Source organism: Heptranchias perlo, chromosome 26 (genome assembly GCF_035084215.1).
Source record: "Heptranchias perlo isolate sHepPer1 chromosome 26, sHepPer1.hap1, whole genome shotgun sequence".
NCBI lineage: Eukaryota > Metazoa > Chordata > Chondrichthyes > Hexanchiformes > Hexanchidae > Heptranchias > Heptranchias perlo.
The window spans coordinates 29,091,507-29,117,854 of record NC_090350.1 but is presented as its reverse complement, the minus strand read 5'-3'; the positions used below and the strand labels follow the sequence as shown (position 1 = coordinate 29,117,854).

At 41.3% G+C, this 26,348-nt stretch overlaps 1 protein-coding gene across 2 annotated transcripts in view; it reads left to right on the top strand.

The window, feature by feature from the left end:
* Positions 1-26,348, top strand: part of LOC137342625 (proto-oncogene tyrosine-protein kinase LCK-like) — a 92,421-nt gene that overhangs the window by 38,766 nt on the left and 27,307 nt on the right. For both annotated transcript variants that reach the window (XM_068006652.1, XM_068006651.1), the window contains 7 exons: positions 3,069-3,138; positions 4,911-5,004; positions 5,820-5,918; positions 7,167-7,270; positions 8,653-8,802; positions 9,977-10,129; positions 13,561-13,740. In XM_068006652.1, coding sequence (XP_067862753.1) covers positions 3,069-3,138; positions 4,911-5,004; positions 5,820-5,918; positions 7,167-7,270; positions 8,653-8,802; positions 9,977-10,129; positions 13,561-13,740 — 850 coding nt within the window. The remainder of the gene's footprint in view (positions 1-3,068; positions 3,139-4,910; positions 5,005-5,819; positions 5,919-7,166; positions 7,271-8,652; positions 8,803-9,976; positions 10,130-13,560; positions 13,741-26,348) is intronic.

The window sequence follows — 26,348 nt, the reverse complement described above, 5'->3', positions numbered from 1 at the left end:
CCCCTGCACAAATGAACATTCTTAGCATTTTTAAACAGACATAATAAATTGTACACTTGTCAGCACCAAATATTTATTTGTTCTGTGCATTAGTTTAATCTGTTTAATCAATGGGTTATTAACAAATATTAAGGTGTGTGATAAAGATTGCACAATATTGACCACAGCAGAACTGAAAGCAAACAGGACTCAGTTGATATTTTCAGTTCATTTTGACCCATTTTGGCAGCAACCAGCTGTAGCTTGGCTCAGTTAGTGGACCTCTCACCTTTGGGTCAAGAGTTTGTGTGGTTGAGCCCCGAACAGAAGACTGAGCTCATAATCTAAGGTAAAGCCCCAATGCAGTACATATTGTTAAAGGAGCCATCCTTTGAATTAGATAAACTGTTCTAGTACTACAGGTTGTACATTAAAGATCCAGTGACATGATTCAAAGAGCAAAGAGTTTTCCGGTATCCTGATTACTCAACCAATACCACCAAAAAAACAAATTAACTAGTCTTTAATTTTATTGCTGCTTATGGGATCTTCCTGTGTGCAAAGCAACTGCTGCAAACAACAATCACTGCACTTCAAGGTAATTTGTTGAGTGAAGTGCTTTGAGATGTAGTGATGCAGCATATAAAAGCAAGTATTTTTCTTTAAATCCATTGAACACAAGCCCAGATCCAATCCACTGAAACTAATGAGCTGAAGTCAATAGCTCGTGTGAAAACTTGGCTCAGTGATACATTTCCCATTGTGCACAGCTCAGGTTTCTTGATAAATTTTGAAGTCTGACTTCTTACAAATTTGAACCTGATTCCCCTGAATGGCTCAGTGCATAAATACATCATATGGTGAGAGATTCAGTTCTACAAACTGGTAAGGATCAAGTTTGATCACTAGTCTGCACCAAGTTAGCTGATCTCAGGAGTGGTTACAAGAAATAAGTCTCACTGAAGAGCTCAGATGATGTCCTAGACTGATAGCTCATCCAATTTATTGCCATCTGAACCCCAAGATCAAATTATTATCATTGAATTTACTGCTACACCTCAATAATTTTTTGCCATGTGTGGTAATGTTATTTAGAACATTTGCAGGTTGTTAATGACATTATTGCAGAAGAGTTAAATTTGTGACATCGTCACTTCAAGACTAAAGGAATTTGATAGGTACAGGATTATTGGGAAATAACAGTGCCTCTGTATTACATATTTTCAATTTTAATGGATTTTTTCCAAAATATAAACTCGTATAATTACTACTTATAACTTGCTCAACCTTGTAGATACTAGCAATAATTAAAATCATGTGGGTAATACAGAAGATGACTGTAAACATATGTGTAAAAAGTATTCACTTAACAGAAATTTACAACTAAAGTATTTACATTTGATAAATTAAGTAAATTACAAGCAGATGGGAAATGGATGTGGATTTGCATTATACATTCACCTGATGGAAATATCACAACAAGCTCTCCCAATGTTTCAGCAAGTTTAGTGAGTGAGTAGCTGAGACCTACAGACAAGTCGTGCTCCTAGGTCAGGGAGTGGGAAATTGGTCCCGTTCCTGTTCTTGATTGCTATCCAGGCAGCCCCGCAGGAGTACAGCTGTGTGAGCATTAAGTGAGGACAGAATCTGGCATGGCTGTGCTGTCCCCTTTCATCAAATTTATAAAGAATGGCCACTGGGGTCAGCTGCTAGAGGGCAACCAAACCCCAGGAAGGAGTCCCAAGTCTTCAGGAGGAGGGGAGAAAATTGGCAAGAAGAAAACAAAAATATTTATTTTAGTGTAGTTGGCAGCATTATCATATTCGTTCAATGTCACGATAGCTTTGCTGCTGCCGTGACAGATCTGATGTGGAGATGCCGGTGATGGACTGGGGTTGACAATTGTAAACAATTTTACAACACCAAGTTATAGTCCAACAAATTTATTTTAAATTCCACAAGCTTTCGGAGGCTTCCTCCTTCCTCAGGTGAATGATGTGGACTGACAAATCTGAATATTTGAGTTTCTGCTGACATTAATTCAGTGGATGGGTTTCTGCTGACAGTAAATCCACGAACCTACCACGTGGTCATTTGGCATTAATGTCGGCATTTACCAGATTAAACACCCAAATTATTGCCAGGAGGTGGGCTAGTTTTGTTTACACTGGAACCATAAATGACACTGGTAGTAAAAAGGTGATGGAGAGTCTAGCCAAATAGATTGCCAGGGGAAACTTACTTGTTGCACTTCACTTCCACGATTACTGATGATTGCACCCAAGCCATGAAGAAGATGGGACAACTTTTTGATTTTTTTTTCCAGCAGTTAAGGTCATCTGATCTCTACTGAGATTTAAAAACGGTCTGCGATTATCTTATTTTCAACCCCTCCCAACCAGTAATAACAGATTACCAGCCTCACTAAGGTCATTCACACTAGTGGTCACAATTAGTGACTGGCAAAAAGCAATGAAAATCATATTGCACACGTTCCACAAAGAGGAATCTCCAGGCCCCAGTTTCTTTTTTCTCTACATAACAAAACAATTCATTGTATGTGAAGTTCTGTGGTTTCTTGTTAAGAGATGTGATAAAGTGCTATATAAGTGCAAGTTTTGTCCTTCTTTAAAACTATGACCCATGTAAAAAAGAAAACTGCTCTCTCTTTTGAAGCAGAAAGCAAGATTCATAAGAGTTATGAAGCTGCCTTATTTTCTTTGCCCTTCTGGAGAAGTACTGAACCCTTAGGTGCTGATATCCCCAGATAGCTTGGCTCACATCATGAAATTTATGGTGTACAAATTGACAAGGAGGAGAAGCCGACTGCTCCGTGATATCAGTAAAGCATTATTATCTTAATCTGTGATATAAAGCAACTTCTGGCATAAAATTATGTCATCATACCAGTACATTTCGGTATAGGCCAATTGTTAAATGTAAGATAGCCCAGCATTGATCATTACTTTAGGCTGTGAGGGCTGCAGGGTAGTAATAATAATAGTTTTAATTTTCTATCTTGTTACTTTGATGTTGAATTGCCTCGTCACTGGACAACAGTGCATCATTGGTATCCATTTGTATTGTAGAACTATCCTGAAGTACGAGATCCCCTGGTGTCCTACAATCTCCAGTCTCCACCATCTTCCCCCTTTCCAGGTAAGTTGACATCAACACAAGGCTGTTTCATTACTTTAATCAGAACTCATAAGTGGGACATCTGGACTGAATGGATGGTTGTCCTTAGTAAATAATGTCTGATGGCATTATCACAATGCTCCCCCCCTCTCCTCCTGCAGCATATTGTTAAAGAAGGCTCTCCTTAGGACCACAAAAATTAAGAATGGGGGAGTTTTAACCCCAGAGAATGCCAACCACATCCTGAGGTGACAGGGACTTTTGTACTTTAATTTACAATGTCTGTGTGATGGACATGAGCTGACTCAAAAACTGCAAAACATTTTTCAACACAAGTAAATGTGCTCATTAAAACTATGGGGCCTACAGGTCACATGATACTTACAGATTAGGAAGGCCATTTGGTCCATCTTAATGCATTCACCTGGAAAGGCCCTGCAGTCTCTCCATTGCTGAATCTAATTGTTAAATGATTCCAGGTTTTTCACCTCCACTACTCTATCTGGAAGTTCGCTCTAGATATCTAAGTGAAGAAGAACGTCCTGCTATCAGTCCTTAAATGATCTTTTACATGTTTGAACCTGTGTACACTTGTCCTACGTCCACAGATTAATTCAAGTAGTATTCCAGATAAAACCTTTTCCATACCAATTACTATCTTGTATACCTCTATAAGATCATCTCTCAGACATCTCATTTCCGGGTGGAAAAGCTCACCCCTCTCCAGTCTTTCCTCATAACTCAGACTCTTGACACTAGAGATGAGCATTGTCCATCACTTGAATGTCTCCCTTGTTTCTTGGCGACCAGAACTGAACACAGTACTCAAGTTGTGTCTGACCAGTGTACTGTGCAGTTTGATCACTACTTCCACTGTTTTTTACTGTTTGGCTATGTCAACATTCTATTGGCTTTGCTGATTGCGGCTTTGCATTGGCTGGATATGTTCAGCACTGAGACTCCTAGGTATCTTTCAATTTCATCCATAGCTCTTTCAATACTATTCATGGAATATGTGTCATTCATTGTGGTCATTATTTTCAAAATCCATTTATATTTGAAACTCAAAATTATAGCACTTGCAAGGTGATACTGGAATCTGTACCATGTATGTTGTAGAGGAAATGTTCAGCACTTCTACAGAATGTAGAAGATGGTTTGCATGAACTGTAAAGGAAGGGTCCACCAACCATTTGTACAGGAGGTGTCTAGCATTTGCATGGGATGTATGCAAAATGCCCACCATTTCTACGGGATGTTCAGGAAGCATCCATTTTTTGTACAGGATATATGTATCTTTTGTACAGGAGGCATGTGCCATTTGTAAGGGGTGTATACATAGCTGCTCTATCTATGCGAGATACTAGGCAAATGAATAGTCACTCTACCCATCACAAACATAGCTAGTCCTGGTCTCAAATATTGTCTATCCTTTAGTGGTTGAACACCATGCCCAATATATTAATACCGGTAGAGGAGCTAGCATTGAATCACATACAAGCATATAGTACAGTCTACTTCGCTGAATTCAAATTATCTGACCGTTCAATTTTTTAGCACTAAATTCCCACTTTGCTTTGTTACTTCTGCTGCTTAATTCAAATGTTTGAATAATTTAATTTTTTTAGTGCAAAAAAATGACTTTGAATTCTCAGGAGTAGGCTGTACTGAATGGGAGCGAGCTGCCAATTTTTGCTTGGTGCGTTTATTGCAAAAAAAACCCAACTTTGTTCATGATCCAAGATGACTTTTATTATTTATATGTAAAAGCAAATGAACTGATTGTTTTTCAGCTGATGATGTATTTGTCGCCTTGTACAACTATGAGCCAACCCATCAGGATGATCTGGACTTCAAGAAAGGTGACCAGTTGAAGGTGCTCGAACAGTAAGTCACGTGGGGCTTCATACAGTGGTGTCAGGGACAAATTAGCGGAAGGTCAGGGTTGACAAATTGAAGGAAATGAATCCAACAAAACTCCACTAACCACTGCAACCAAGACACATTGTTGTCAAGACATTTTGTTTCTGTAAGGCAATTTTTGGCTTACAAGATAGAAATTCCTTAATGTTAACAAATTGTTTGCTCCCTGCGAACAAATGTAGTGACAGATAGCAAAAAGACGCAGTCTGCCTCCATTTTCTAAATTATTGCCATCAGAGCTTATCTCCCTCCAGTCAAACAACAGTACCCATTCACCAGCAAAAACAGAAGCTAACTCATTGTAACATCAGGAATAGATTTATTACATAAGTTGCAAAACAGTAGCCCATGAGTATGATCATATTCACATTAAACATAAGTTGTACATAGGAATATTTTTCCCAATTTTGTCAGGATATTTTTTGGATGTCGTTGGGCATAGGGTTGGAGGTGAAGAAGAGAAAGAACGGAGTTCTCACATCCCATGCTTCCTTCGGGACCCAATGTAAGTTACATTTGGTGAGAGTAGGCATACTAGCTGGTCCAATGGAGGGGGGCGGGGGAGAATTGTTACAGGAGATTTTTTTTATTTCCATTGGACATCAGAAAATATTTATGCAGAAAGTGTCCTGGGGGGATTAAGTGAGTGGGGATAGGATCTGTGGAAAGAGCAAGTTGATGGGCTGACTGGCCTTTTCTTCTTCTGTGTTTTTTTATGTTCTTATTTCATTATTGTGGTCCAAGGCAAAATAACAAATATGATTCTTCCTCTTTGATAGGCAGGGAGAATGGTGGAAAGCCCAGTCTTTGCTGACCGGACAAGAAGGATACATCCCATACAATTTTGTGGCACGAGCACACACACTGGAGACTGAATTGTAAGGGTCCTTTTCAGTTATTCTTCCTTATTCTTTCTGCTTTTTACCAAGGTGTGAGCTAATACTATGGGAATCCTTGCACACATCTTATCCTGGAATGGCCTGCCATATGGAATATCTGCTATACTTTAACAGTTTAATTTAAAGTAATCTTCTGGTTTTATCTTATCCATACTGTTTATAAATTTGTACACCTCTATAAGATCACCTCTCTGACGTCTCCTTTCAAGGTTGAAGAGCCCAAGTTTCTTCTGTTTTTCCTTGTAACTGAGACTTCTAAGACCAGGGATTAGCCTCTTGGCTCTTCTCTGCACTGCATCCAGTAATTGAAGGTCTCCCTTGTGTCTCAAAGACCATAACGGGACACAGTACTCAAGCTGTGGTCTGACCAGACCATTATACAGATTGATCATGACTTTCTGACTTGCACTCTACTGTTCTAGTTATATAGTTCAACATTCCTTTCTTGATTGCTGCTTTGCATTGGTCATTTTGAGCACCAAGCCTACCAAGACTCTTGGATCTTGTTCAATAGTAAATATTAGAGATTCTCCAGTAAAATCTTTTACTGAAATGAGCATTGCAACATTTCCCTATGTTTGGCTAATATGCCCCTCCCTCCCACCCCCTGTAGAAAAAGCCATTTTTTTGATTCCCTCCTACCCCATTTTGGACAAGCTAATGAATGATGTTTCAATGCCAAGGAGGACACATTGAGCCCCTTAGTGTTTTGCATGCTATTTGCGATCTATATTAACTAGCATTCAGCTGACAGCCCTTCGACATTGAGTCGAATAATGAAAAGTGAAGAATGTAAATGTAAACTGTTCCAGTACCACTATTATCGGGATCTGGGTTGTCCAGATTCAGCCTACTTTTTGCTGCTTTGGTTTCCCCCAAAGAGCAATCACAAGGTGCACAACGAGAACTTAACAGCATTGTACCCCAAGGCCACTGAATGGCTAAAGTATGTAAAGCCCCTTGACACTTTTGACTTTTTTAGCTTATGGTCTATCTCCCTACTTTGTCATTTGTATTTTGATTTTTTTTCAATCTTTATTGTATTACTTGTGTATTTGCAAATATATTTATTGGCATTGACATACTTACCAATCTGATGTTAGACTTTGCTCCTCCTGGTTCTATAATCCTGATTCCACTCCTTCCAGGATTATACTAGTTTGGGTCAGGATTGGATCACAGATGTATCTCATCTTTGACTAATAATCAATAATTTTATCTTTCTAGATGGTTCTTTAAAAATCTAAGCCGGAAAGAGGCTGAACGACAACTTCTAGCACCTGGCAATACGCAAGGCTCCTACCTAATTAGAGAGAGTGAGACCACAAAAGGTACAAACATACAAAACTGACGGACAGGAAAAGACCAGCTGGCCCATCAAGCCTGCCCCACATCACAATGGCCAGACCATCTTAGCTAAACATGTCTTCCCTCCCCGACCTCCCCCCCCCCCCCCCTCACACTCACCCCCTCAAACATGTAATCTCTTCTGTTAGAAACTGCTTTAAAAGGTGATATGGCGAGGTCTTCCACTCTCTGGAGAAGTATATTTCCTACATTACAACAGTGACTACACTTCAAAAGTACTTCATTGGCCGTAAAGTGCTTTGAGACACCCTGAGGTCATGAAAGGCGCTATATAGGTGCAAGTGTTAGATGTGAGTGGTTAGGATCTGGAATGTACTGTCCGAGGGGGTGGTGGAGGCAGATTCAATCATGGCCTTCAAAAGGGAACTGGATAAATACTTGAAAGGAAAATATTTTCAGGGCTATGGGGATAGGGTGGGGGAGTGGGACTAGCTGGATTGCTCTTGCATGAAGCCGGTGCGGACTCGATGGGCCAAATGGCCTCCTTCCATGCTGTAACCTTTCGATGTTTCTATGATTCTAAGTCTTTCTTTCTTTATACCTTAGAGATGTATTCACTGTTTTTGGATTAGCCTAACAGTTATTCATTATTCATTATTCATAACGTAACATGTTGAGTCTCTGGCTCCTTTACATTGTTATGGAATTCTGGGGCTTCTTCAGGGTGGCAGGTCTAGACCTGAACCTGTGCCTGCAATAGGTGCAGATGACATCCTATCATATAAATGAATCAGGACAAGATGGTCCCAGCCCTTTGTGAAAGGGCACACTTTTCCAGGGGCACCTGCAGAAGCTGGCAAAGGCCTTGCACCTGTGACTCAATCAGGTTAGAGTGTCAGAAGTCATAATTATCTGAATCAGCTATTAGATCAAGAGAGAATCTCTTTGGTGATGAGCAAAGCACTCCTAGGTCAGATATAGCACAGGTTAGATGCAGGGTAAAGATCTACCTACTCTAACCAAGAACATGTCTTACCTCTAATCTCCAAACAACAACCCCTACTACACCAATGTGATTTTTTTTCCCCACTTACCACAGTACCCATCTTCATAACCTCTCTGAGAAAAATTGCCAATTTAATATAGCTTTCATGTGAAATTAAGGACAATTTTGTGCAATGGGTTTGTGCCCACCGAAAAACTGAATTGAGACTCATTTCACATAGAACCCTAACAGAGAGAAGAGACTTTCTCCCTTTTAAAGTAGATTGGATTCAGACTCAGGCTTCTGAGGTGAAATAAAAGTTTTCTAACCTATTCTACTCTTTTGTTGATTATATTTAGCAGTAGTAAGCAACCAAAGTTCATGCATTGCATTTTAACATACATTATATTATGAATACAGGTTCCTTTTCACTGTCTGTGAGGGACTTTGACTCACAGCAAGGAGACGTGGTGAAACACTACAAGATTCGTTCTTTAGATAAAGGAGGCTATTACATATCACCCCGAATAACCTTCAGCACTCTTCATGAGCTGGTGGACCATTATTCATGTAAGTCTACTACTGTCCTGAACACCCATGCTATCAACAAATCATACTCAGAAACCATTTCTACAAGTTACTATTTTGGTCAAAAGAAGTACCTGTGTGTTTTCTAAAAGCCGTTCTTATGGCACTAAGCTCTGGTTGTTGTGAAGGTGTCACTGAAGGTCATGTGCCCATGAACTGTGCAGCAAGGGAACTTCTCAGGTCATTTCACATCCACCAACCTTCCCCCACAAGACTTGGTTAAGACGACTATAGCTATCTTTCTGGAGAAAACCCAAGAATAAAAATAAAAATTAGCCAAGACAGGGTGGGTGGGTCGATTTAACTGCCCCCACCATCCCTCCCAAGTCTGGCGCGAAAGGTGCGTGGAAGGGGTTACAATAGTCCAGGTCCATTTACTGGACCAAGGCGGCACCGTTCTCACTTGGTGATATTTTTATCTTCACCGACTTTCAAGTCGGCCGAGGCTCCTACTGCAGGCAGGTGGGGTCCTAATTTAAATCTAAACGTAATGTCCCATTGATGTCAAGGGCACTGCAACCCCATTGTAACTCGCGGATTCAAGAGGCCCGCAAGGGGCCAACCCTGGCAGCTCTACCATGGTGGCAGTCTGTGGAGTGGCCAGAAGAAGCCAAGGTAAGTTTCAAAAAATGTACTTTCATGTGGAATCCCTGTGGGTCAGGAGGAGCAGGAGTACTCCCACAGTACACAAGGAGTCTTCCCCTGCTATGCACGAGTCCTTGGGCCTCCCCAGCCATGGTCTTGCCTCTCCCTCCCCTGACCAGTATCAGCTCTGCAAACCATCCCCCCCCCCCCAACATCCCAGCACAAACCTTACGTCAGGGACTGTTCCCTTGGGCAGTGATTTCCAGCTCCCCCCCCCCAAATCCCGCTCCTGCCCGCCGGCTATGACGCCATTCCCGCCGAGGGACGAAACAGTTTTTAAAAAAATATAATTGAGGCCTGGCTGTTTAAATTGGCCAGGTCTTGATTCCTTCATGACTTCCTGGTCCGCTGCTCACGTCAGGTTCCCCAGGCACCGATCCTTCCCAGAGTTGAAATTAACCCTGGGGACTTAGACTCAATGAAATTATGTTTTTTTTAAATGATGTTCTACTGTTGAAATTGTCAGGGCACAGGCCGCTTGTTGACTCATTGGTCTAGCTCTCTGTTGCAGGTAATACGGACGGTTTATGTCAGTGCTTGAAAAAGCCTTGTCAGACTCAAATGCCACAAAAACCATGGTGGCATGATGAATGGGAGGTCCCACGGGAGACGCTGAAACTGGTGGAGAAGTTGGGAGCAGGACAGTTCGGAGAAGTCTGGATGGGTATGTGAAGGCACAAATGGGAAATTCTTTCTTTTGGCGAGAATTCACTATAATGATCACTGTGTGTCTCTGTGTGCCATTGAAAATAATAACAGCTACTGTATCTCATTAACAAGGACTGAATTCAGTCAATTTATAAAAAAGTCAGAGAACTTTAATCCTGGGAACAGTTAAACTTTTAATTTTATATGTACCTATATGCATTTGTAATGCATTCTTGTCTCTTCATCACTGGCGCAAAACACATTGGAAAATTTGAAAAGGAAGTTTTTGTGACATCACTAGCCATAAGGAATGGGCTAATATTCCATTATTAGCTTTACACGCTGCCCTCAGCAATCATGCTGTTCCTGCTAGTTTTCTTTTCCCTGCAATTTTTTTTTTCCTTTTACAGGGTCATATTCCGTACATCCACCATGTGCCAAAAGGAGCATATAGTATGCTTAATGGAGATGTGGTTTAGGTTTGGATAAGATTGGTAAATTAATGTCACATATTCAGGAGAGATAGTGAGGGGAAAAAGGGAGTGGGTGACAATATTCAAAATGGATTCAATCACAGTGCTACAGTGTAAGAATGTTGTAAGCGATTGTGTTAAAACAGAATCCATACGAATAGAGTTGTGAAATGGTACAATTCTCTGTGCATTACAGATCACCAAACACTAGAGATGAGATAGAGAGACAACAGGGTAATTATATTGGGTGATTTTAACCAATCCATTGTCAAACTGATTTTAGAATACATCCAAGACACCTTCCTAGATCAGTAGGTTTCCAATCCAACGAGGAAGAAGTGATGCTTCATTTACTTCTGGGAAATGAGATGGGGCAAAAAATTGACGTGAAAGTAGGGAAACTGTTGGACAATGTTAATCACAATGTCGTTAGGTTTAATGTGAAAATAGAAAAGGAAAATGGGAGGGTAAAATTCAAATGCGGCAGGGGCACGTAGCGGATCATCCACACATTATACATCCTGCCTGATTTTCCTTTCCATTGAGATCAATGGAGAGTTAGGGGCTGTTACTCTACACGGGGAGGTAGGGGATGTTACTCTACACAGGGAAGCAATGGCTTTTACTCTACGTGGAGAGGCAGTGCCTGTTACTCCACAGGGAGAGGTAGGGGCTGTTACTCCACAGGGAGATGTAAGGGCTGTTACTCCACATGGAGATGTAGGGGCTGTTACTCCACATGGAGAGGTAAGGGCTGTTACTCCACATGGAGATGTAAGGGCTGTTACTCTACATGGAGATGTAAGGGCTGTTACTCTACATGGAGAGGTAAGGGCTGTTACTCCACATGGAGATGTAAGGGCTGTTACTCTACACAGGGAAGCAATGGCTTTTACTCTACGTGGAGAGGCAGTGCCTGTTACTCCACAGGGAGAGGTAGGGGCTGTTACTCCACATGGAGATGTAGGGGCTGTTACTCCACATCGAGATGTAGGGGCTGTTACTCCACATGGAGAGGTAAGGGCTGTTACTCCACATGGAGATGTAGGGGCTGTTACTCTACATGGAGAGGTAAGGGCTGTTACTCCACATGGAGAGGCAGGGGCTGTTACTCTACATGGAGAGGTAAGGGCTGTTACTCCACATGGAGAGGCAGGGGCTGTTACTCTACACGGGGAGGGGTTGTTACGCTACATGGGGAGAAAGGGGCTGTTACTCTACACGGGATGGGAGTAGGGGCTGTTACTCTACACAGGAAGGTGGGGGCTTTAGGTCTGCACCAACAACAAAGTTTCTTTGTACTGAATTGATTTGAAGCCATAAATACAGAACAAAACCCAAGATGCCATTGAAATGCAGAATCTACATAAAACAATAGATAAATGGAGCCTGGCTTTTGTTCTACCAACAGAACTCAGGGGTAATTTAGGTTATCGTGGTAAAATATGATGAACTCAGATAAATAAAACCGCTCGACTGTCTTACAGATGCACTTATAGGCTTGGTAACGGATGTTTGATCTTATCACATACATCCTGCTTAACCCCTTCAGCCCTTGTATGAAACTGGAAAAGTGGCACACAACTTGCTGACAAAATAGCAGAATTGCCACATTTAGCTGCTTCTTTAAGTATCTAGCAATTGATTAGTAGTGTCAGAAAAAAAAATGCATTTGAACCCATTGGCAGCCTTTGCCAAGGCTGATGGAGGGGGTGGAGGGAGGGCAAGGCTAAGAAATAACTGCGAAAAATTAAACTGGATGGAAACCCAGTGTGCAGTTGTGAGTCTGCAGCACGTAATGGAACATTCTGGCACCTGACCACCTGTTTGATAGCCGCTGAAGTAAAGATGGTGTTGTATGAGGTGCTTGAGAGGAGAGCAGCACCCCATGGTACCATCCCTATCGGTCAGTGTTGCAGCACGTTGGAATGAAGTGGAGGCAGATTTAAAGCCTCAATTGATGGTACTGTTAGCCGCATTGCCAACCCTATGTCACATGTTAGCTGCAGGTATTCTTGTTGTAGATGGTATAACCCTGCATTTGGCTCTTTGCTGAGCCGGAACCAGTGAAGACCATTCCTCACATTCCTTACTGGGATGACTGGATCCCCAATGATGGAATTTGTGTACAGTTTGAACAATTGTATGTTACCGTCCAAGGGCTATAAAATCATAGAATGGTTACAGCACAGTAGGAGGCCATTCGGTCCATCGAGCCCATGCCAGCTCCCTGCAAGAACAATCCAGTTAGTCCCATTCCCCCGCCCTTCCCCCATAGCCCTGCAATTTTTTTTCCCTTCAAGTACTTATCCAATTCCCTTTTGTAAGCCATGATTGAATCTGCCTCCATCACCTTTTCTGGCAGTGCATTCCAGATCATAACCACTTGATGCATAAAAAAGTTTTTCCTCAGGTCGCCTTTCGTTCTTTTGCCAATCACCATAAATCTGTGTCCTCTGGTACTCAAACCTTCAGCCAATGGGAACAGTTTCTCTCTATCTACTCTGTCTAGATCCCTCATGATTTTGAACATCTCTAGCAAATCTCCTCTCAACCTTCCCTGCTCTAAGGAGAACAACCCCAGCTTCTCCAGTCTATCCATGTAACTGAAGTACCTCATCCCTGGAACCATTCTAGTAAATCTCTTCTCCACCCTCTCGAAGGCCTTCACATCCTTCCTAAAGTGCAGTGCCCAGAATTGGATACAATACTCCAGTTGTGGCCGAATTCTTGTGAACAGCAGGAAAATAGGTCAAATATCCTATATTCCCTAATTGTTTTGTTGCTGTTGATGATCCTGATAATTTGATTTAACTCTGCATTACCCAGTAAACTAGAATTTTATAATACTCATCAAAAAAGGATCAACTTGTGTTTAAATCATCTCAACCCTGCTCCTAAACGAGGGGTTGTGTTCCAATACGAAGATGTGTATGTTGCATATTCAGTGATTTTTTTTTTCCTTTATTGGTAGGTTACTATAACAACCACTCCAAAGTTGCCATTAAATGTTTGAAGACTGGGAGCATGTCTCCTGAAGCCTTCCTAGCAGAGGCTAACTTGATGAAGACTCTGCAACATGCTAAACTGGTGAGACTCCACGCCGTGGTCACTGAGGAACCAATTTACATCATCACAGAGTACATGTCAAACGGTAAGCTGTCCACGTACAGACAAGTAACAAATTCCCTTAACCCACTTAATGGAATTGTAGCAGTGTACACATTAAACAGCGCTTAGCATCATAGTTTAGACACACTACACATTGTGCCTTGAATGTAATATTTGAAGCAATTATTAATTTTTCTTTTCCTCTTCAGTATTTTAAATATATATTTTTTTCCTCCTTCTTTACTGGTCCTGAACTAACTTCTAGGCAGTGCACAAGAGCATTTATGGATTGTCTCACCCTCCAATTTCCCATCCCTCCCTCAGCTCAGTGCTTCTCCAGACAGCCCAGTTAAGATTGGCAACTTACTATATTATACCTTAAAAAAAATCTCCAACACCTGCCTCTCACACCTGGAATTTCAGTGGGGGTTCTTTCGATCTTCCGCCATATCTTTAGCAGGAGATCAACAACAACTTGCATTTTTATAGCGCCTTTAACATGGTAGAACATCCCAAGATGCTTCACAGGAGCATTATCAAACAAAATTTGACACCGAGCCACATAAGGAGATATTAGGACAGGCGACCAAAAGCTTGGTCAAAGAGGTAGGTTTTAAGGAGCGTCTTAAAGGAGGAGGGAGAGGTAGAGAGGCGGAGAGGTTTTTTTTTTATTCGTTCATGGGATGTGGGCGTCGCTGGCGAGGCTGGCATTTATTGCCCATCCCTAATTGCCCTTGAGAAGGTGGTGGTGAGCCGCCTTCTTGAACCGCTGCAGTCCGTGTGCTGAAGGTTCTCCCACAGTGCTGTTAGGAAGGGAGTTCCAGGATTTTGACCCAGCGACGATGAAGGAACGGCGATATATTTCCAAGTCGGGATGGTGTGTGAATTGGAGGGGAACGTGCAGGTGGTGTTGTTCCCATGTGCCTGCTGCTCTTGTCCTTCTAGGTGGTAGGGGTCGCAGGTTTGGGAGGTGCTGTCAAAGAGGCCTTGGCGAGTTGCTGCAGTGCATCCTGTGGATGGTACACACTGCAGCCACAGTGCGCCGGTGGTGAAGGGAGTGAATGTTTAGGGTGGCGGATGGGGTGCCAATCAAGCGGGCTGCTTTGTCCTGGATGGTGTCGAGCTTCTTGAGTGTTGTTGGAGCTGCACTCATCCAAGCAAGTGGAGAGTATTCCATCACACTCCTGACTTTAGGGAGGGAATTCCAGAGCTTAGGACCTTGGCAGCTGAAAGCACAGTTGCCAAGGGTTGAGCGATTATATCGAGTATGTGCAAGAGGCCAGAATTGGAGGAGTGCAGAGATCTCAGAGGGTTGTAGGTCTGGAGGAGGTTACAGAGCTAGGGATGGGTGAGGCAATGGAGGGATTTGAAAGCAAGGATGATAATTTTAAAATCGAGGCTGGACCGGGAGCCAATGTGGGAAAGCGGGCACAGGGGTGACGAGTGAATGGGACTTGGTGCAAGTTAGGGTACTGGCAGTAGAGTTTTGGATGAGCTCAAGTTTAAGGAGGGTGGAAGATGAGAGGCTGGCCAGGACAGCATTGGAATAGTCCAGTCTAGAGGTAACAAAGGCATAGATGAGAATTTCAGCAGCTGAGCTGAGGCAGGGACGGAGACGGGAGATGTTACAGAAGTGTAAGTCTTGGTGATTGAGCAGACATGGGAAGTTCATCTCCAGGAAACATAAGAAATAAGAAATAGGAGCAGGAGTAGGCCATACAGCCCCTTGAGCCTGCTCCGCCATTCATTAAGATCATGGCTGATCTTCTATCTCAACTCCACTTTCCCGCCCGATCCCCGTATCCCTTGATTCCCTTAAAGTCCAAAAATCTGTCGATCCCAGTCTTGAATATACTCAATGACTGAGCAACCACAACCCTTTGGGGTAGAGAATTTCAATGATTCACAACCCCCTGAATGAAGAAATTTCTCCTCATCTCAGTCCTAAATGGTTGACCTCTTGTCCTGAGACTATGTCCCCTAGTTCTAGACTCTACAGCGAAGGGAAACAGCCTCTCAGCATCTACCCTGTCAAGCCCTCTCAGAATCTTATATCTTTCAATAAGATCACCTCTCTTTTTTCTAAACTCCAGAGAGTATAGGGCCATTCTACTCACTCTCTTCTCATAGGACAACCCTCTCATCTCAGGAATCAATCTAGTGATCCTCTGTTGCACCAAGGATCACTAGATTGATTCCTGAGGCATGTATATCCTTCTTTAGGTAAGGAGACCAAAATTGTACACAGTACTCCAGGTGTGGTCTCACCAAAGCCTTGTACAATTGCAGCAAGACTTCCTTACCCTTGTACACCAACCCCCTTGCAATAAAGGCCAAAATATTCTGTTTTTCTATTCTTCCTACCAAAATGAGTGACTTCATATTTCCCCACGTAATGTTCCATCCTCCACCTTCTTGGCCGCTCACTTAACCTGTCTATACCCCTTTGCAAACTCTTTGTGTCCTCCTCATAGCTTACTTTCCCACCTAGCTTTGTGTCATCAGCAAACTTGGACACATTACACTCGGTCCCTTCATCTAAGTCATTAATATAGATTGTAAATAGCTGAGACCCAAACACTGATCCTTGTGGCACCCCACTAGTTACAGCGCAACAACCTGAAAATTACCCGTTAATTCCTACTCTTTATTTCCTGTGCCTTTACCAATCCTCTATCCGTGCTAATATATTACCCCCAACCCAATGAGCCCTTAACTTGTGTAACAACCTTTGGTGTGGCACCTTATCGAATGCCTTTTGAAAATCTAAATATACCACATCCACTGATTCACCTTTATCTATCCTGCTAGTTACAGCCTCAAAAATCTCTAATAAATTTGTCAAACACGATTTTCCTTTCACAAAACCATGTTGACTCTTCCTAATCCATATTATGATTTTCTAAGTGTCCCATTACCATGTCCTTAATAATAGATTCCTACATTTTCCAGACTATTGATGTCAGGCTCACTGGCCTGTAGTTTCCTGTTTTCTCTCACTCCTTTTTTGAATAGCGGGGTTACATTTGCTACCTTCCAATCCACTGGGACCATTCTAGAATCTGGGGAATTTTGGAAGATCACAACCAATGCATCCACTATCTCTGCAGCCACCTCTTTTCGAACCCTAGGATGTAGACCATCACGTCCAGGGGATTTGTCGGCTTTTAGCCCCATTAATTTCTCCAGTACTTTTTCTTTACTAATATTAATTACTTTAAGTACCTCATTCTTATTAGACCCTTGATTCCCCACTATTTCCGATATGTTTTTTGTGTCTTCTACTGTGAAGACAGATACAAAATATTTGTTTAACGTCTCTGCCATTTCCTTATTCCCCATCATAATTTCTCCTGTCTCAGCCTCTAAGGGACCCATGTTTATTTTCGCTACTCTCTTCCTTTTTACATACTTGTAGAAGCTCTTACAATCTGTTTTTTATATTTCTTGCCAGTTTATTCTCATATTCTATTTTCTCCCTCTTCATCAATTTTTTGGTCATCCATTGCTGGTTTCTAAAACTCTCCCAATCCTCAAGCTTACTACTGTTCTTGGCAACATTATAAGCCTCTTCTTTTAATCTAATATTATCGTTAACTTCTCTCGTTAGCCATGAATAGATCACTTTTCCCGTGGAGTTTTTAATTCCTCAATGGAATGTATATTCGTTGAGAATTATGAAATATTTCTTTCAAATGTTTGCCATTACTTATCTACTCTCATATCTTTTAATCTAATTTCCCAATCAACCGGAACCAACTCACCCCTTAATTGGCCTCTCCGCCATTCAATCAGATCATGGCTGATCTTTGACCTCAACTCCATTTTCCTGCCCTATATCCATATCCCTTGATTCCCCTAGAGTCCAAAAATCTATCTATCTATCTCAGCCTTGAATTGGCCTTGTTTAAGTTTAAGATTCTAGTTTCGGACTTAAATACGTCACTCTCGAACTCAATTTGAAATTCTATCATATTACGATCACTCACCCCCAGAGGATCCCTTACTATGAGATTACTAATTAACCCTGTCTCATTGCACAAGACAAGATCTAAAATGGCCTGTTCTCTGGTTGGTTCCACGACGTGTTGTTCTAGTAAACTGTCTCGAAAGCTTTCCATGAACTCGTCCTCCAAACTACTTTCGCCAATTTGATTTGCCCAGACTATATGAAGATTAAAGTCCCCCACGATTATTGAAAACCCTATTGAAAAAGCATGAATGGCCATTTATGCCACTTCTCCAGATTTTCTGTTGATCTTCTACCGAAGCTATGGCAGGTGATTGGGGATCTCCCATGGAAATTCTACCATTTGAAATTTTTGGCATAGGGCATTTGGGAGATTTGGGTGCAACATCCTGAGTCAGGAGCATTCTCAGATGATTTGTAAGGTATAGTATATGGCAATTCGTGGGGGAGAACTTGATGCTGCTATTCTGTGGAATCACCTAATAGTGGACCATAACATAAGTCCTTAAGATATGAAGATAAGGTACTAATTTTAAGGTCTCTAAAGCACCAATCTTGAGAAAGCAACTGAGATGGACGCAAGACCCACCTGAAATGATACAGTTCCCATCGCTCCTTCCCCTAGAGACAATGTCAAGATAAGGAACCTGCTATGATGAAAAATCACAAGCAAAACCCTCTTTTCATAGAATCATAGAATCATAGAAAATAGCTCGTGTGCAATTCGGACAGTAACTTTCGGCAACCGCACATGCGCAGTTAAACACAGAAATCCAGAAGTTCCTGTATGAGATGCTATGTTCCTCCAAAAGTTGCATGAAAAAAGCATTTCACCGGCTGACTCACCATTCAAATATATTGAACGGCGTGAAGTTCCTACACTTGCCTCACAGATACAGACTAAACTCGCCAAAAAAAGTTGTCAAGTCATTTCAAGTCTAAACACCATTTTAACGATGTGATAAGTTTTAATTACTGCCAACCAACCAACCTCTCTGGCACTGCAAATTAACTTTTACAAGATTGGAGTCTCATTCCTTGAGCTTTTAATTGTTGTTGGAGATTTAAAAGAAGAAATTTAAATTTAAAAAAACATTTTCTTTCTGTTTCTTTTAACTCTGTCTCTTAATTCGATCTTTCTTACCCTTTATTTTGCTTTCTGTCCTTATTTAACATTGAATTCACTATTCTAACTTACACTTCCTGGTTCTGACTCTGCGCTGTTATTAACAATGCTTCAATCTGATTGGTTATGAGATACACAGTTGCTTGCCCTGTTCACACAGGTCCCAGATGCCCTGTAGAGGGCACCGTGCCTTTTGGAGTTCTAATTTTCAGGAACTTGCCATGCAAAAGCTCATAGTAAATCTATGGGCAAGTGCAAGTCTAACGAATGGCTGGTGCTGTTCGATCGCCGTTCACAGCAAAATGCGGCCCAATCTGGCTCAGGCTCGATGGGCTGAATGGCCTCCTTCTGTGCTATAATGATTCTATGATCCTATTATATTTCACTTAATGGAGTGAAATTGGACCTTGTTGGCCTGTTTTTCAGGTGGAAAACAGATGCAAAGAGGTCCAATTTAGGGAGCCAACCTCCCACACCTAACCAGCGACTGAAACATGTCCAACGCCATATTGGTTCAGGCGGTGTAGAAGCGTCCCTGGCGGCCGCCTAAAACATGCGTTATGCACCTTGAATATGCTAATTAGGGGCTTAACGCCTGTTTTATGGCCAAAAGTGGAAATTGGTTTGCCCTGAATTTAGCTGGTATCGGTCCTGCTGTGTTCAAGATTACCTAGTCTACATGCAGACTAACCAGAGATCCTTAAAGGGACGATTGGAGGCCGCCACCAAAAAGGTACGCTTTTTAAAAAAATACTTACCTTAATGTGAAATCAGGAGGAGCAGAAGTGCTCTTCCCAGCTCCACATTTAAACCACGAGCCACTGCCAACCACCATTGGCCCAGCCCCTCCCAGTTGCCTCCACACAAATACCCCCCCCCCCAAACAGCTTACCGGTACGATACCAATGAGGCCAGCAGACTGATTTGCCAAGGTCCTGCCACCGACTTCATTGGGCACGTGCAGCATGTGCTGCACAGGGATTACGTCCTCATTCGGGCGCAATCAAATTTCTAGGGCAATATCTGCAAAATGAGAATCAACTACAAAATGATACCTTACTCAGGCTAGTGGGTGTGTTGCTTGTCGGTACAGTAAAGTATGTTATTTAGTTCTGCATTTCTGGGGTCCTACTTCACTGAACGAAGCTGTAACTTTTTACATTAAACGACGAGCAAATCAAGCTGCAATACTCCAGAACTTCACTTCACTATTCAAAAGCTCTACACCCAAAGTATTGTATGAAAGATTCCTAATTATCATGCAGAAGTTCTTGTGTTTATATTGCACAATCCCCGTGATAGTACAGTATTCTGAAATCTGACTTTCTTTGGGAAGAACATTCAACGTTTCTCTTCCATGGAAAAAAAAATCCCTAGAGCAATGTGTCTTTGTTGGAATTTTCTTGGCCCAAACTACAGTCTTTTTTTAATCTTCTGGACAGAAATAATTGCCAAGAGATTTTCAGTGGGAAAAAATAACTAAATTTTCCTTTCAGATTTATTCATCTGTAAATTGGGGGTAATTGACAAGTTGAAGACTAAAGACAAAGTCCTAATGGGGGACTTTTAATTTTGTAATAGCACCCTCATTAAATACACAACTAATAAGCACACATAATAGACTGTATGCATTTGAGAAGAAAATACATACAATATACAAAGCATCCAGCAGTTTGTTAGTCATGTATTTTGAAAAAAAGCTACTCATGTAAAGTTGTAAGACAGTGAAATTCTGCTGAAAGAGTTCTGAATATGTTATTTCCAATTGCTATACCCGAGTACCTAGATTAGCAATCAACAAATACTTGTAATGGTAAGATTGAGAAGATGTCAAATTACTGTTGTTATTTTTGATGGGATGAAGTTTGTGAATACCATTAGTGCTGAGATTGGAAAATGTTCCAATTTTCTTTTGCACGCAGTCCTAAGACCAGAAATTTCCAGGTCAGGTACACTATGGCCCAGAAATTGCTTAGAAAAGAATAGTGAGCCCAACAATGCTCATCGTTGTTAGTGGCAAAATCGAGGAGCAAGTTCCGCCGTTCGCACCTGCGCAGTGAAACGCAGAAATCCAGAGCTTGCTGCTCCTGATTCCCCAGTGATACTTAAAGGGATATTGCCGGCTGCAAACAACAGAATCAATGGACCAGCACCAATTTGCTCTTCTGCCAGCTGGAAAGTAACTAATATCACCACAAAACAGGTACGCTTAAAAATGCCAGGTCTAAACTAAGTTTTAATAGTCTTAATGTCTGACAAACAACTAAAAATTAACTTTAAAAAATGTGGAGTCTCATTACTCCTTATTTTAATAGTTTTTGGTTGTAAAAAAAATTTTAATTAAAAAATTTAAAACATTTTTTTTTACTTTTCCCTTCTGTCTCTTTTGTTTAGTTCAATTATTTCTTATCCTCTCTTTTTTCACTGTCTATGTCTGTTTTTACAAATGATTTTAGTGTTGTACCTTCACTTCCTGGATTTTACATTCCAGCTTGCAGAAAATGTTCGCAGTGTGTCAAAATTACTGCAATCTGATTGGTCGAGGGGAGAGATCGATCATCTCGCTTCTCCCATGGGTCCTAGCTTCACGGGAGCTAACGCTGGGCTCTCCTCCACTTCCTATTAGAGGAAGTGCATCTAGTAAAGACCGTGGTGTTAGTGAGTTAGTATAAATCTATGGAGCAACGAGCACTGTTGGTTCGCCTCTCCGAGCAATTTCTGGGTCCATCATGGGACACGTGTATGGGGGAAGCACCCTATAATGACATGCATTAACTAGAACCCATGACTGCATTGGTGTGACATTTCTATTTCTGGTACGAGGATTTGTGGCACTGAATTGAGACTGCTCAGATTCATTTCACTGGTAGAGAAAGGAGCTCTTACTGCTTGGGCTGGATCCAAACTCAATTTTGGAGTTGAAAAGACAGAATGCTAATCTAGTGTGCTGCACAGTCTCAATCGGCTTTATAGTAAAAGACTTGGGAGACGAGGCTTCTGTAGAATCAAGTAATAAAAAAAAGTTACCCAAAGTGTGTTTCCCATGGATAAGTATTATCAGACACCCTCTTACTTATTAGGATGGTGCTGCTGTTTTCAGCCCACCAGTAGCATGCCTCAGTTCCAGTAAACTGGTTTGATATTACTAATTTTATGATATATCCAAGACGTAGGACTCTCTTGCAAATGTAACCAATGAGTTCCATTTATTCCTGAATAAAGGAAAGGAAAGACATAACCAACAGGACAAAAGAACAATAAAGGAGCCAGCCAACATCAGGAAGTTCCACCCAGTCATTTGTGTATATTCAATGATTACTTTTCATATTTTTGCTGCATGTCAAAAAACTCTCTTTCAACCTTTATTTAATTAATATGCACCACATGCCAAAGAAGATCAGACGACGTGTCTTTTGTATTAATGGCTGTTTGTCTAATGATCAAAAATACTGAACTTATTGCAACCTATTTTTAAAATATGACAGTACAAACATTAACAGTTCAATGAATTTACAGATAAAAGAGTTCTTCAAACGTTCAAACAATGGTCAAACTCAACACAGCCTTTATAAATAATATTGTCATAATTTATTTGAAGATTGAAAAGAGTTTTATAGTATTTATTCTTAGGGTAGGGAACGTTGGCTGTATGATCTAACTTAACTAATTATAAATCATCTAAGATCAGTTTTGCCTGGGATCCAAAATATGCTTTCAGAATGCGAGATTATATCTTTTATAAGGGTATTCAAATTGATTAATAAAAAGGAAAAAATCAATTGATTGTGTTCTGGCTAGTTGAAAAAAAAATCTTTTAAGAATTCATATTATTGATGTAACCTCATTATTAAATCTCAAAAATGTATAGAGTATTATTTGTATCACGTTTCCCCACTAAAAGTAATGATGCTGGTTAATAGGGCCATAAAAAAAGCAAAGCACTGGGGTTCATTTCTAGCAGGATAGAATTGAAAAGCAGAGAAGTTATGTTAAACTTGTATAGAACCTTGGTTAGACCACACTTGGAGTACTGTGAACAGTTCTGGTCTCCATGTTATGAAAAGGATATAGAGGCACTGGAAAAAATGCAAAAAAGATTTACTAGGATGATACCAGAACTGAGAGGTTATACCTATCAGGAAAGATTGAATGGGCTGGGGCTCTTTTCTCCAGAAAAAAGAAGACTAAGAGGTGATCTGATAGAGGTCTTTAAGATTATGAAAGCGTTTGATAGGGTAGATGTACAGAAGATGTTTCCACTTGTGGGGGAAACCAGAAGCAGGGACCATAAATATATGATAGTCACTAATAAATCCAACAGGGAATTCAGGAGAAACTTCTTTACTCAGAGAGTGGTGAGAATGTGAAACGTGCTACCACAAGGAGTAGTTGAGGCGACTGGCATAGATGTATTTAAGAGGAAGCTAGATAAGTAGATGAGGGAGAAAGGAATAGAAGGATATGTTGATGGGGTCAGATAAAGAAGGGTGGGAGGAGGCTCGTGTGGAGCATAAACATCGGCATGGACCTGTTGGGCCGAATGGCCTGTTTCTGTGCTGTACATTCCATGCATATATCTTTCCCACAACTCCATGTTTGAATCTCTCCAATTAGGTTACTGCCCTTGCCACACCATTGAATCGGCCCTAATCAAAGTCACAAGTGACACCCTCTATGACTGTGACCATGGTGCACTTTCCCTCCTCGTCCTTCTTGACCTCTTTGCAGTCTTTGACATGGTCGACCGCACCATCCTCCTCCAATGCCTTTCCTCCATTGTCCAGCTGAGTGGGACTGCCCTCGCTTGGTTCCACTCTTATCTATCTGATACTGGCCACAGCTTCTCCAGTAATGGCTTCTCTTCCCAATCCCGTACTGTTACCTCTGGAATCCTTCAAGGATCTATCCTAGCCCCCCTCCCATTTATCATCTATAAGCTGCCCCTTAGTGAAATCATCCGAAGACATGGGTCAGGTCCCACATGTAAGCTGACGACACCCAGCTCTACCTCTCGCGACCCCTCCACTGCCTCTGTGTTGTCAGCCTGCTTAAAGCGGAAACAGGAAGACCGAAACCATCGTCTTCTGCCCTCACCACAAACTCCATACCCTCACCAACAAATACATCTCCCATCCCAGCCACAGTCTCAGGCTGAAGCTAACTGTTTGTAATGTGGACATTCTATTTGACTCCAAGATGAGCTTCCAACCCCATATCCTCTCCATCACAAAGACCACCTCTGTAACATTACTTGTTTCCATCCCTGCCTCAGCCCACCTGCTGCCAAAAACCTCATCCATGTTCTTGTCACCTCCGGACTCAGCTATTCCAGTGTTCTCCTGGCTTCTTTTCTATTCTCCATCCTCCAACCTTCATAAACCTCAGCTCATCAAAAGTTCTATTGTCCATATCTTAACCCACATCAAGTCGTGCTCACCCTCCACTCCTGTACTCACTGACCTACATTGGCTCCCGATCTACCAACGTCTCCAATTTAAAATTCTCAAATCCCATCCTACCTCTGTAACCGTCTCGAGCCCTACAACTCTCCGAGAAATCAGCATCCATTTTTGTCTGATTGAGAAAAAACATTTTTACGCAGTGAGTGATTGTGATCTGGAATGCACTGCCTTAGGGGATGGTGGAGGCAGATTCAACCATGGCTTTCAAAAGGGAATTGGATAAGTACTTGAAAGGAAAAAAATTGAAGGGCTACAGGGAAAGGGCGGGGGAGTGGGACTAGCTGGATTGCTCTTGCAGAGAGCCGGCATGGACTCGACGGGCCGAATGGCCTCCTTCCGTGCTGTAACCATTCTATGAATCTATGTTTCTGTGATACACCTTGGGACATTATTATACACTGAAGGTTCTCTCTCTCTCTTTCTCTCTCTCTCTATCTCTCTCTCTCTCTCTATATATATATATATATATATATACATACACACATGATGTTGTTCTTGTTTGGGCAGCTCTACTTCGTAACTGGCAGCACCAGATGTTTCCAGATATTGTGTTAAGGCAGGACTATATCAAAGGCAAAAAAGGGTACAGTTTGTAAGTTCTAACATAAACTCCGTACAGAATAGAATAGGACAACTTTGGTGCAGATTTTGAATGTTATGTATTAGATATATTGCATATTTCAGAGGTCCAGGAGCAGATTGCTTGTGCTGCCCTCATTCCAAAGAACAGAAAGAGGGGATCAAATAACTAAAAAAAATGAATGAGATGATCTAAGCATCTGCCAATAATAATATATAAAAGCTGTGACAGCCATCATTTATCCTTCATTCTCTATTATAATAAATGTCAACTATCATAACTAGGATGAGGTCACTATTAAAGGATTAAAGAGACCATAATGAAGTGTTTCTTGGTTAAAGATATTAGCTATGCAAAAACCTGATTTCGATTATTCTACTGATGATTATTGCTATATCACAATATTACTTTCAAAAGATGATTGAATCATTAAAATTTCATATGACATAATATATATCAACCCATCCTTGCTGACCTCCTTAGTGGTCCAGTTTACATTCAATTCTTAGGATGTGATGTGTACAAAGATGTAGATCAGCCTTCGGTTATGGCACTTCACTGATTCCTCGCTAGTTTTCAATCATTTGGAGCAAAGAGCAGGGACTGAGTGGCTTATTATGTTAGAAATGTGTTCCTTGAGGGATTGGGTGACACAATGGGTTCGAACATTGCCTTTTCACCTTTAGTACTCTGGCTCAAATCCAGATGAACTGATGAGATCAAAGTAATCTCTACTAATTGTAAAAATCCTAACTGGTATTAAATTGGACAGTTTCAACCCTGTTCCTACTGTGCATCAAATCCACAACACATAACTGCCACATTTTGACACTAATTTGTGTTAATTGGTATCCTCTCTCCAAGTAGCCATATTGCTGATTGAAATGTTGTTGAAGAAAATTAGGTTTACTCTGCATCTGGCCAATGGTGGTGCTTAACGCTGAACTAAAAGTGGAAAAGGGTTCAAACCAAGTTCAGGGAGAGGTCATGATGCTCCACACTCTCTCTGGTGAGAGTTGGTCTAAAATTAAATGTGTTTCAGCTGTGCAAATTGAGTTCCCTGTGGATACAAGTTCCACAGCAAAAACCTGACCTTGGATTTGTTAAACAACTCTAATTTGGCACCATCACTCACAAAGGAAAAATTGAGAGCATTGTTAAGGAAAATTGCATGGTTATTGAAATAAGGGTCGATTTGAGGTTTAGGTTTGAAAACATTGCCAGGTCAGTACAGGGAGTGTACTGCCTGTATGCACTCTTGTTATCTGAGCTGAGTGCGTGATGTTACTAGGTGGAGTTCAACTTGAAAGATGTTTCATTTCCCACTATTATCCTTCACATTGGCAAGCACAAATATTATTAAGCTACTCTTTATATTTAGTTGAATGTGAAGTTATAAAACTTGAATTACTAAGGGCGAAACAGCTTTTCATAGATTCAAATCCCAGTGTGACCAACACTCAATCTGCTGATTTTATGTACAGTAAATTCATGTAGTATTTTAATCATTGAG